A 13579-nucleotide genomic window follows, 5' to 3' on the forward strand; every position below is an offset into this window, starting at 1 on the left:
CTTATTTTTAACCTAACCTTACCCTTAAATAACCCGGGTTTTATGGGTTGACCCATAAAACTCGGGACCCGGCTCTTTAGCCGGGTCAATCTCTAAACCGGGTTTAATAATTATAATTATAAGCATGAACAATATACTCATTGGAAAGATATTGATGTATATACATTGCACGGACTAATAATTTTTTTTAATATAATTAAAAGACCTAAATATCTCTAATTATAATTGATAATTATAAAAAAACTAAATTAAAATGACGAAAACACATGAACCAAGGTTTAAGAAAAACAAAATTGCAAGGGTGGTTAAGTAATTACATTATTTGAAATAAAAAAGACAAAAACATCCACTTCCCCTAAGTTATTTGTTTTTTTATTTTAAAATGTATATCAATAAAAATATAAAAAAACTAATTTACCCCACACAAATTGGTAATGTCAATTAAACCTCATTAAAAGACCATTTTACCTACAGAAAATCAACCATTTCCTTTTAATTGTAAAGGGCAAAAATATCAGTGCACTGCAACAATTCTCAGTACACCGAGTCTTACTCTTAGATAAAAAAACTTTTATCTAATATATTATCATCTTAATATTTTAAAAAAATATCATTTATTATACATCAATTTTTCCTTTCATGATTAAAATATTTTTTTTTAATTGAAAAACATGTTAACAATGTATTTGTCATCTTTTATACCACTTTAAATCTTACCAACTAAGTCCCAAACATCTCAGATAATTCTCAGTAAATTATTTTCCTTAATGCTCATACCTTTTGTATCAATTTTTCTTTGAAACTACACTTCCGTTGCACAAAAAACGCACATGGGATCATTAATTTTTTTTTTTGATAAAAGGACCCTATTGAAAAAAGCAAGCAATATTTCAGGATAAAACTTATATGTTTAAGATTTAGTGTGAGTTTAGCATTGTATAGTAATATATTTTTTAAATATTTTTTTTGAAAACATATAAAAATATTTTTTAATTTAATATCATCATATTAAAATCAATAAAAAATATTAAAAAAATTAATTTAACATTTTTTCATGCAGAATATACTTTTCAATGCATCAAAATACAGGTAGGTACAAATGAAACGTCAAGCAACCTCTTAAGAATATGTTTAGAAACGCAGAGGGCTACATGTTTTTTAAAATTTTGATTTATTTTGTTTGCAATTAATTTTTTGATGTTTTTGAGTTGTTTTGATGTGTCGATGTCAAAATAATATTTTTTTAAATAAAAAAATATTATTTTGATATTTTTTCAAATGAAAAACACTTTAAAAAACAAGCGTTATCGTATTCTCAAACACCTTCTTAAATGGGACCAAGAGCCTATTTGATATTGCGATAGAAGTTGCTTTTTAAAGTATTTTTCACTTAAAAATAAATCAAAATATTATTTTTTTTATTTTTTAAAATTTATTTTTAATATAATTACATTAAAAAAATATAACAATATAAAAAAATTAAAAAAATCTTTAATTTTTTTAAAAAACAAAAATAAAGATACTCTAAATCAGGGTTTCATCAGGAACTTTTAAAAAAGTTTTAGAAGTACAGTAAAAATAACAAAATTACCCGCCTTTGTCTTTTGCCTTGTGCACGCAAAGTGGGATGCTACTAGTCTGATGATTAACACGAAACAACAAAAGATCAAACATGAGACGTGTCTCGTCATAACAGTACGTTAATTTTCCTTCACCGACTACTCGCCCTCCCCTTTCCTTTTCCTTCTTCTTCAACACAAGCAAGAGAAAGAGAGAAAACGATTCAATATCTTTCTGCATTTCAAATCTGGGTTCCCATTTTCAATTTTCATAGCCATCCATGGCGTTTCCTTCAAGAAGAAGTTGCTCTCTTCACACAATCTTCTTCTGCATTTTCTTTCTGATCGGTCTCTCGTTCGCAGAGGAAGCTTCTCACGACGGCGATTCCCCCAAATTCCCTGCCTGCGACCATCCTTACAATTTGGTTCGCTCGCATTATTGATTTCCTCACATTTCCCGAATTCGGTCTCAAATTTGATAAATGCAAATGACAATTTTGGTAATGGAACTTGTTTTTTGACCTAAAATGTTGTAGGTCAAGGTTAAGAACTGGGTTAATGGTGCCGGAGGTGAGACTTTGACCGGGATAACTGCAAGATTTGGAGCTCTTCTGCCAAAAGAGGAGAGAAATGGTGTCAGATTAACGGCTATTTTCTCTAATCCGTTAAATAGCTGTTCGCCTTCTTCTTCCAAGGTAAGGTTTTTCCGCTGCTCTTTTGCTTATCTGAGTACTTTCAACCGGGAATAGAAAATGTAGTTGGTGGTGTCATAAGGTTTTGAATAATGAAATTTTGAGGGAGGGAGTCGTGTATTGTCACAATTCTATTGGTCTTCATCCATAAAATTTTCTGAATTATAAATGATGGTATGGCTATTTTCCTGTTCTGCAGCTATCTGGTTCTGTTGCCATGGCTGTGCGCGGTGACTGTGACTTCACAACAAAGGCTAAAGTTGCTCAGTCCGGAGGTGCAGCAGCTCTGTTGGTGATAAATGACAAAGAAGGTTGTAGTTTATTTAGATTGTTGGAATGTTGGGGAGTTGGTCATTTATCCTTCCTTTTGAATTGACTGTAACTTATGTTTCTTTGTGTTTGAATTTATTCTTTTAGAGCTTGCCGAGATGGGTTGTGAAAAGAATAGTTCTGCCCAAGATGTGTCAATCCCTGTTGTACTGATTCCAAAGTCAGGGGGTCAATCTCTGAACAGATCTGTTGTGGATGGACAGAAAGGTGATCATTGAGTCCTTACAGTTTTGTCATGATTATGTATGCTTATCTAGCTAGCACTGTCTTACACTATGAGACCTTCAAAAGAAGCCATGATGATTTGTGCTGCATGTAGGTATGAGTTAGATAGGAAAGTGAGGTGATGGGTGAAGATCACTAGTCAGCTAGAAAAAATGGAAATACGGTCATGTTTAGGCTTTGCACCAGAACTGCTATAATGTTTATTTTTCCTGTATATAATGTCAATGATTGTACAGAAGCATAGTTAATAAATTGAATTAAGCATGAGAGCCATTAGTTTTAGCTGTTCTTTGCCCTTCAAAATTTGAAAAACAACTTGCAGTCTCTCTTTCTGCCTTCTGCCCCCACCCAAACCCTCACTCAACACAAACACAGCATGTATACCACTCCTAATTCTTTTTATGGATTTTCATAATACAGTGGAGCTTCTGTTCTATGCACCCGTTCGTCCTCCAATGGATTTGTCGGTGATATTCTTATGGATGATGGCCGTTGGAACAGTTGTCTGTGCTTCACTTTGGTCTGAGATAGCTGCTTCTGAGGAGGCTCAGGAGCGGTATAATGAATTGTCACCGAAGGTTAACATGCACTCTTATTTGTGTCTTCAAGTCTACACTCAAGTTGTTGGCATCTTTATTCCCTTTCTTTGCTCTTCTTTTCCCTGTCTATGGGATGGGTTTTTAGCTGGATTGCCATCATTACAAAAATAGCTTAAAGCAAGTAAATGTCCTGTAACTAGTGCGACTTGGAAAGCCCTTGTTTGTCAGGTGAGAATAAATGGCCGTGATAGACATTTTGGAGTCCATAAATTCTCTCCCAGAGATGTTCTCTTTACGGACTAAACAGATCAATTCATTTTAAATTCTTCCTCTTTACGGACTAAACAGATCAATTCATTTTAAATTCTTCCATCACCTAGTAAGAATATGTGTGTTGTGAATAACATATTGGGGATCTGCTATACATTTTAGGAGTCTATATTTTCCACAATGCTTCACCTTTCTAGTTTTTTGATATATTTTTCTGGCAAGCTACTTGATACATATTAATTTGGTTTTTCTTATTTTTATGGGACATTTTGATAGTGAACAGTAAGATAGTGTTTACTTATTGAAGTTAACTTTAGAATGCGTATGGATCATTCATTGGAACAAGTAATCAGGATTTGTTGAATGAAAGGATTTTCAAGAAATAAGAGTCTCTCATATTTTCCTTTAAGCTTGTTGGAAATGCTTCCATTAAAAGATCATTGTTTGGCAACACTTTGATGAAAATACTTTGACTTGGTGAATCCAAAACAAGAAAGATATGAGATGCTTCTACAAATAGAAGTTTCAGTTGTTCCATTGTTGAATTGAATAGAACTGGATGAAATGGGAATCACTCTACAGAACATCCTACTGTAGTTACCAACCACATTTAGTTTGTTTCACTTCTGCAAAGAGAAACACTTCCAGCCAGAATTATTGTATATATTCTTATTTTTCTGCAGAACCAAATTTCATATCCCCATCTGGTGAACCGAATCTTTTGCAGGTGTAAGCTATGTTCTTCTTTCCTAGGCTAACTCTTTTTTTGCGCCCAACGCGCACTGTAAACTGGCTTCCGCTGCAAATGGTTTCCCAAACAGTTCTGGTCTGGCTTTGTTGCCAGTCAAGAGATTGGGAAATGAAACTATCAGATTTTAGTCCTTTTTCTTCCTGCACTTTTCATTTGAGTCTTTCAACTTTAATTCTTCTTTTTTTCAGTATTGGAATTATTTAAAAATTCCTAATCAAGTACAATATTCAGCAAATATTCTTTAACCAGTGACATGTCAATTGGTATAGATACTGAGGGGTATTGTGGAGCAATGTATTTGATTATAATTTTTTATGTAGTTTAGATAACTAACTAGGATAAATTGAAGTTGAAAGGATCAAATAGAGTTAAGAAAATGTTAAAGGATTAAAGAAGCAGGTACCCCTTAGATTTTCTTAAACGTGTTTTATGCCATTGAAATTGAAAGCATTGGTACCACTTTATGCTTCGCAAAATATCCCTGAACACCTTAGATACTTATAAATTCACCTATGGGTAGAATGCCACTGAAAGAAAGGTGTATTGGAATGAGAATGAGACATGGGTATTTCCATCACCTGAAGCAAAATCTTCATGGACATTTACTTGCCTTTATTTATGTTCTTGATCTCCTTGACATGCGTGCACACACATTCTCGTGTGTGTATACGTGTCTATGTATGCATGTATATTCCTTTTCCTGTTTTTTAAATTCTTCTGTTATTGCTTAATTATGCTTAGTCGAGAAGTATTTGACTATTCCCCCCTTTCATTGGCCAGGAAACTTCCAATGTCTCAGCATTCAAAGACAACGCTGAGAAAGATTTCCTTGATATTGATGTGAAGAGTGCAGTAGTTTTTGTGATAACAGCATCTGCATTTTTGTTGCTACTTTACTTCTTCATGTCAAGCTGGTTTGTCTGGCTGCTGATCGTACTCTTCTGCATTGGTGGTATTGAGGTACAAATTTCCTTATTGGCGAATTGCTAATATTAAAGCATTGAAACAAGGGCTTGTTATAGTTGATGAACTCCAACTGAAAATTTCATGAAACTGTAATTTTGAGCTTATTGTTTGGGAATGGTACCATTTTTAAAAGAATAACAGACATAAAGATATAATAGAGTGGATCTGAAGCTGCGCTTGGTCAGTTTAATTCCTGCATGTCATACGTCCACTCCTCCGCCCATGGTTTGAAGAAGTATAATTGCTTTTTCCATTTTCTTGACGCATTTATAATGTTTCCTTTTTGTTGAAAAATACAGTTCTTTTCTCTTTTGGGATTTTAGACACTCAGCTGACACATGGCCAATGCATGTTAGATTGCAATGGACACTGATTAAAGTTCTTATCCATAGTTTGTCTGAATCATTGAGTGCATATGTTGTTAGGCGTGTTTATTATTTATAGTGTGGAGTCAAGGGTAGTAAAGTAATTTTATACTCTGTTCTTATATATATGAGATATAAGCTAGTGATAGATGTAATGAACTGTCACTTCATTTCAAAACATTTCTTTCTTCTTTTTCTTCTTTCTTCGTTATTTTTTCCTCTCATTTCCCAACTACCTTCATCCATCTCTAAATAATCTTTAGAAAACAACTGCATGTAAACTCACTGAAAACCATTTATTTTGCTAATATTTAGCAGATACTCCAGGAGGCACGCCTTTAGCAGACATGCAAAGGGATCGAAGTGCTTTGTTATTCTAAACTAGCTGTTTCATTTTGTTATTTGATAGGATGTTGTATTCTCCTTTTGAGTATTAGTTTTCTTTCCTCTAATAAAATCTCCTTCTTTTGTATACAAATTAATTTATACACATTTGTTTTCATTTAATTTTAAAAACATGTTTAATGGGCAGCAACTAATTCTGCATCATGCTTATTGAAGTACTTTCTTTTTTCCTCAGGGGATGCACAATTGCATAACAACAGTTATTTTAAGGTATACTGGTACTTGATTTCTTGCGTTTCTTAATTTGTGAACTGGTGAGCTTGTGGATTTTATGTTATACACTACATTCATGTTACTCACTTTTCTTATATGTGGAGCAGAATATGCAAAAACTGTGGGCGGAAGAAGCTAAATTTACCTCTTCTTGGAGAAACTTCTCTTTTATCACTTATTGTATTATTCTGCTGTGTGGCATTTGCCATTTTCTGGGCTATTAATCGGCAAGCATCGTATTCATGGGCTGGGCAGGATATTCTTGTAAGTTTCATTTATCAATACTTGTAAACAAGGTTAGTTTATTGATCAATTGTTATATTGTGTGGAAATAACTTTAGTTGTTAAGTTTGACCAAGCTCCTAGAAAGACTACTAGGTCACCTCATGCAAGTTATAACTTTATATCTGGTTGATGTGTCTGGTCTATCCTCTGGATTATTTATTTGATGCAATTAAATTTCATTGCATAAAGCATGTGTGCAAGTTTTTGTTCAGGACTGTTCTTATGCTGTGATGGTTTTAAATATTCATTTCTTGATCATGTAGCCAAAATGATGTGGAGTTGAGATCTTACTCTTCATCTTCACGAGGGTTGATTTAGAATCTGTTGTGGTTTGCATTTTGGGATCGCTGTAAACAGATGGTATCAGGCCCATAAATCTGGAAGCCTCCATATTTCGTGGCTTTTGGCTTTTTAGTTTTCTTGCTACCAGCATGTGTTCATTTTCAAATAAAAGAACAAGGACATATTCTCTCAATGCTTAGGAACTAGTGGTTTGATGCAATATATTCTATATATGACCCGTTGACGTTGTTTGTACATTGTCTAGATCATGTCTACTCTCCTGCTCTTCAATAAATAATGACTTTTTTGTTGTCAGGGCATCTGCTTGATGATAACTGTCTTGCAGGTGGCTCGATTACCTAATATTAAGGTACCTTCACTCTTATTTTGTCAGCATTCATGGTGTTGTTCATTCATGGCATTTGCTTAGACTTTTTTTTCTTCCTTTCTTATCTGATATTTCTATGGTGACTCAGGTTGCTACAGTACTTCTTTGTTGTGCATTTGTTTATGACATCTTCTGGGTCTTTCTGTCACCAATAATATTCCATCAGAGTGTTATGATTGTGGTAAGTATTATTGCTGTATATTCAACATTCCTTACCATCATGTGGTTCATACACATGCTGCATTGCTTTTAGATTGAACATGGAAAGTTTACGTCATCAAAAAAGACTGATAGTTGTGGTTATAGTGCTTGAAATTATGTTTTTGATAGATGTATGAAAATGAAAGCATTGAGACCAAATGTAGGGAAGTCTCTGTTTGTTGATCCAGTATAAAGAAGATGGGAAGTTTAAAGCTCAGCAATTGTGAATTTTGTAAGATTGGTTGATGTAGAGTTGCAATGTGTAAGGGTGATCATTTAATGGACTGTTACTGCACTTAAGTTGCATTATACATAACAGGAAGTACATATGGATAAAATGATACTTGTGGAGTCTTTTAATGGGAGATTATTTAATGGACTGTTACTGCACTTAAGTTGCATTATATGGAAAAGGATAGACTGATGAAATGTACGAGACTGTGTTTATGCCAGCAATGCTTAATGGCAGTGAGTGTTAGACAGTGGTGCAGCAACATGTTTATGTAATTGGTGTTACAAAGATGAGAATATTAAATGATTCAAGAAAGGACTAGATAAGAAATGAATCCATTCGATAAAAGTTGGAGGTGGTGCTCAATCTTGTCAAGGAAGAGTTGGTGAAGGAATGTTGAGATGCTTTGGTCATTTTACAATATAGCATGGAAGCGGGATTGGATTGAGTTGAATGTATGTAAGAGAATGATAGAGGTAGACCTGAAATGATCTCACTGGAAGTGGTGGAAATTGATTAGATGTTGGATTAGCTTGCCAAATATTTGGCCTTAAACATGACTAAATGGATTGAGTTCTTAGTTGAATTGAGTTGAGTTGTACTTTTGGGAGATGCAAAATCATGAATAAGTTTATATTAGGCTGATGTATAGTTTCTTTCAAAGTATTATCTGCAGCCGGGTATTTTTTGTGTGGATTAACATCTTGGGAATGAGTTAAGTTTATTTAGCCAAAAGCTAATGATTGCTATGGAGGGATCTGCCCTTGGAAAGCACAAGCTTTTTCTATTTTCTTTTGTCACCCCTACGTTTGGCTGTTTTTTTTAGCAGTCTCATCTTTCTTAGAACTCAATTGTAGAAATTTGCCGCATCTCTTCCTTTTTTATTTTCCTTCAAATTCTTACGCCTTTGCACCCGTTCTTCTATCATTGCTTCCTTTTTCTTGGAGTTGCCTTTGCCTTAAATGCTCAGGAAAGTGAAAGAGGACTGTTGTTTCCCTGTTCCTTCTCAACTGTTGTCATTGATTAATAGGTTTTTGAATCTCATACTGCTGCTTTTTAGTCCATTACATGCGAATGGGCCATGGTCCTACCTGTCTGTACAACATCTAATGTGACTTACTATAGACAAGTTAAGAGTGAAAAATGAAGACCATGATTACAGCACTCCACTAGTCAGTACAAAATCTTTGATACACAAAGACACATAAAAGAGCCCTTCTGATTCTGTAAGAATGTTCCTAATGATATTTCTGTTTTGTGCCATTTGCTCTTTGATTCTTTGCTTAATAAATTTTCCATTGATATGAATACATCTTCAACAGTAAAATTGTTTGGAGAACTTGTGATGGGACATAAATGGGAGGGTTTGTTAGAATTTATAACTGGATGAGTTTTTGTATTGAGTTACCTTCTCTTTCTTTAGGTTGCTCGAGGTGACAACAGTGGCGGGGAAACTATTCCGATGCTTTTAAGAATCCCTCGATTTGCTGACCCTTGGGGTGGTTATGACATGATTGGATTTGGCGACATTCTTTTTCCTGGCTTGCTTGTATCATTTGCTTTCAGGTAGCGTGCTAACTTCACCTTAGATTATAAATTGTGCATTAGCACATAGTTGAGTCTGAGTTCTATCCACAAGACTTATCCAAAAGATATAAACCTTGTTGTGGGTGGCCCGTTCTCAATATTCTATATTGCTATGTTTTCTTGTATTTATTAGATGTGGGACAGTTTCTTTGACATACGCTGCATATTTTTTCTCTTGCTTGTCTCAGATACGACAAAACAAACAAGAAGGGTATAGCAAATGGATATTTTATTTGGTTGACAGTTGGCTATGGAGTCGGTGAGCATTCTTGCAGAATCTTTGCTGTATCTTAATTCAGTTGCAATTATGTCAGTGAATTTCTTTTCTATGCTATGTTATTTTGGTTAATGAGTACACTACACAGCAGGGTAAACTCCCCCCCCCCCCCCCTATATTTTTCTTATCCCAAGTGCAAATTAGGTTTCAATCCTAGGTTTTTAAGGATGGCACCAAGTGATTTCTTAGGCAAGCTAGTTGGCACCTTGGTGTAAATGTTTTAAATTTACCAAATAGATAGTCAAAATTCACCACATGTTACCATATTTGTTGCAAGAATATTTTGTTACTTCTGAGTAGTACAAATTCAGATTCCAGTCCTTTGTCCAAATCAGGTCTTTGCAACAATTTCAAGCACCTGAAGTTTTTGATATTTAAGTACTGACATGTGTAGTGTTTTCTTACTTTGCGACTGATTGTGGAAATTCTTTCAATCATCAATCATTAGCTGTGGAAAATTTACCACTGAAATCCACGTACCTGTAAACAATACTGTAAACAATCTGTTATTTGTATAGAATTTAACAGAGTTTATTGGTTCTCAGTTTGTGTACCTTTCTCTTACTCGTCAAAGTGTGAAATGGGGGGGGGGGGGGGGGGGGGGGTGGGGGTGGAGGAAGGACCTTGGTGTTATGGTATCTGTCTCCTTTGTGATACTGATTTTCCTGTTTCAGGTCTTTTCCTGACGTACCTGGGCTTATATCTAATGAATGGGCATGGTCAACCTGCACTCCTCTATCTTGTTCCTTGTACTCTAGGTAATTGGGTGATTGCATTTTCATTCTGGACATAATTATTCTGATTTGCTATTGCATTTTCATTCTGATTTGCTCGTCACAAAACTTTGCTTCTATTCACTTTGTTATCAGGAACTTGTGTCCTATTGGCTTTAGTGCGAGGAGAGCTGAAAAACCTCTGGAATTATAGTTCTGAAGAAGCTTCATCAAGGGTTTCTTCTGGCGATGCATGAAGCTGTAGACCAGTTATTTCTTCATAAGCTGCAAGGGAAATTACTCTTAGAACACTAAAGCTTTACAAGCGGGCTGAACGTCTAACTGCATTTCTTCTTGAAATCTTGCATTGTAATTAATTCACGTGTATGTACTTCTACAATTGTTGCCAGTCTTGATATATTGTGACATATATGATAAAGAAAATCGTAATTAATTTTGTTTACAAAGAGTCAATGGTTCTCTCTCTCTCAATTTTTTTTTTATATTAACACATTAAAATAATTAAAAAATATCTAACACAATTTTTTTTTTTAAAAAAAAACAGGTCGAACTGCTGAAACATGTAAAACTGAACTGTCATTTGATGTGATATGATCCATGTAATCAATTCAGACATCAGGACAACTTTCCCTACACCATGAGGATAATTACGGGAGCCTAGGAATATTCATATGAAAAGAATATTGCAATTATTGTACGTGATCAACTCCAGTGGCTCCTTGCTTTTTGCAGGATATAGAAAACCTAAAATCGCCAAAAATAACCAAAAAAGAAGAAAGCAATAACAATTTAAGTTGAAGCAAATCTTTTACTCCAAGCACGTAAGAGCTTGATCCATATTTTCCTGGGTCCTGGAGCACTTGAATTTTTTGCCATTAATTAGTTTCAATCATTGTCCTTGTGCAAGTTCAATCTTAGTCGAAGGGGATTGTTTACCAACATTGATTCCACAATATATAACCATGCATCTATCTATCTATATATATATACTCGCAACTATTTTTTTTTTCCTGCCAATAATAGATCCCTTCTTACACCTTGCAGATGACAGTGACCAAGCACGGCAAGGCAGTGGGACTCCATGGGATAATAAGCACGAAGCAGTGGATAGCAAGCACAGTACTGACACAAATTTTCACGATAACATTGGATTAACTTAAGCTTAATACAGACTCATCAACTAACAAACAAGAACTCGCAACAAGGAATTACATCAAATCACAATCAGGAGGATAATTAGCTGGTACTTTGCCAACTTCTAAAGCGCTGATCAAGAGGAGCATAGAAGGTTAGCTGATTTATTGTACTCTTCCTTGATTTATGATCTCTTCTTTTGGCAGACGTTTATGACATGATACATATATGTAGAGGAAAACCCTTGGATCGATTACGATCGGTAGTCTAGCAATTAGCAGGGTGAGGAAGCTTGCACTTGCCAGGGAGCTGCATGGCAAGTTTTGGGTCGATTCCAAGGGAAGGGAGCAGGTTGGAATTTTTGTAGGAGCAAAGGCAGTTTATGTCAGCATGCGAAAGTGCCGAGCAGCAGTCTGCCGAGGGTGCGGTAGGGTTAGGAGGAGTTACAGCAGGCTTGCATGACATTAGGCCAGCAACAGGCATTTTGCATATGGTACTCTGGGCATTCGCAATATTGCTTGCTATGGCTAGTACTGCAAGCAATAGAGCCACACAGAAGAGCTTTTGGACTTTCTCCATTTCTTGGAATACAAACCAGGCAGAGAGACAGTTGATCTTCTTGTTTATATTCTTTTGTTGCTTCTTGGGCGGTTTTGGTTTCGATTATATATAGGAAAAGAAGAAGGATAGGGATAGGAAATAAGGGTAGCCCGTGAGTTGAACTTGGCAGGTTTCCCTAATCCATCAATCAATACGCTGAACTGAACTGTGGCATCACGGATTGTGAACTTGCGGTGGAGAAATGTTTGTTGGATCTGTCTTTCTGTCTGAACATAAGGGCTTGTATATCCTTGGGCCCCACTGTAACCTATAGTAATGCCGTGATTTAGGATGGTGGTTAAAGGGTATTATTTAAGCAAATTAATTAACCATGCATGCTTGCATCTCTTTTTCAAGTAGAGCTTAAAAAACAGTTCTTCTCAAAGTGCTACTCTTTGGAAGAAGGTGAGGTCTCGAGTTCAGCGTTACCTTTGGATAAGCGTGTTTTATTGATGTTGATTAGCTTAAAATCTATGTTTAAAAGGACGTGATAATTTAATATTATTGTGATCAACTATGTATTGAGATATACTTGATAAGTTGTCAAATCCAATAAAATACTGAATCCAAATATATATGGGTTTGATAAAATTACTAGACTTAGCATCCTTAAGTTCAATTATGTGTTGTTAGACTCAAAATCTCTCTGAGCTCAAATTTATATAGAACCGATGATCTTTATAAGTATCATATCGAGCCACAATACTTTACTTGTTTTTCCTTAATAATCCTTAACATAAAATATTGAGGCCAGAGATACTCATTTCTCTCTACACCTTTAGGTACATAAAAATCTTTAAAAAAACCTACCACTTACCCCTCGTTAATAATGTGTAAGAGATATTTATCCTTGATTAATAATTTGTAAGGGGTATTTATCCATTTTTAATGAATATGTCAAGGGTATTTTTCCTTGATAATATTATTAGGACAAAAATCATGGGTTATAAAAACCCTATGAATCCTTCAATGAAAGCAAGTTCATAATCTCTATTTCCGATTGTATGTTTATTTTCAGAGTCTCTCCCTAAGATATCATTGTCTTTTCTCTAAAAAATATATTTACTTAGAGAGTCTCAAACTCTATCAAATCAAAATAAGCTTTTTATAGGTACTAGCCATAGACCATCTTGACTTATTAGACACTAGACATTGATCGCCAACCATCTTAGCCAAGTGGATCAAAATGCTATAACCAAGATATTAGCCAATTATCCAAGATATAAGCCTTGCTTCTAAGCTACTTGGATTTTTTGGAACATCATCAATGGCGTCGTTTGTGGGAATAATGATAAAAAAAACCATCAATTGTTATTCCTGAATTAGTTTTTGACATCTCTTATCAATTAATGGCAGATAATCAAGACAAACCTAGAATAGGATATGTCATGGACCTCCCTGCGACTGCTAGCACAATTGCTTTATCAAAGCATTAACAACTTTTCAACCTAGTCAGACTCCTGATTGAGGTGGTACTAGCTATATAAAGAAATCGTCAAGCCCATCAAACCCAATACAATATTTGGGAACCAATCTTTATCATG

General features: G+C 34.9%; 2 protein-coding genes across 2 annotated transcripts; one reads left to right on the top strand and one right to left on the bottom strand.

Moving 5' to 3' along the window:
• Positions 1-1655: 1655 nt before the first annotated feature.
• On the top strand, positions 1656-10747 carry LOC133683117 (signal peptide peptidase-like 3). The gene is made up of 14 exons (XM_062106643.1): positions 1656-1984; positions 2096-2254; positions 2451-2562; positions 2669-2788; positions 3227-3384; positions 5147-5326; positions 6278-6312; positions 6423-6579; positions 7199-7252; positions 7359-7451; positions 9127-9269; positions 9479-9549; positions 10242-10325; positions 10437-10747. The coding sequence occupies exons 1-14, from the start codon at positions 1841-1843 to the stop codon at positions 10535-10537; spliced, it is 1611 nt and encodes a 536-aa protein (XP_061962627.1). The 5' UTR covers positions 1656-1840; the 3' UTR covers positions 10538-10747.
• A 677-nt stretch (positions 10748-11424) lies between these two features.
• Positions 11425-12086, bottom strand: LOC133681859 (putative lipid-transfer protein DIR1). Its single transcript, XM_062105030.1, has one exon. It carries the CDS (start codon positions 12012-12014, stop codon positions 11703-11705), a length of 312 nt encoding a protein of 103 aa, XP_061961014.1. The 5' UTR covers positions 12015-12086; the 3' UTR covers positions 11425-11702.
• Between the last annotated feature and the right edge of the window lie 1493 nt (positions 12087-13579).

The sequence above is a fragment of the Populus nigra genome, chromosome 2 (assembly GCF_951802175.1).
Source record: "Populus nigra chromosome 2, ddPopNigr1.1, whole genome shotgun sequence".
NCBI lineage: Eukaryota > Viridiplantae > Streptophyta > Magnoliopsida > Malpighiales > Salicaceae > Populus > Populus nigra.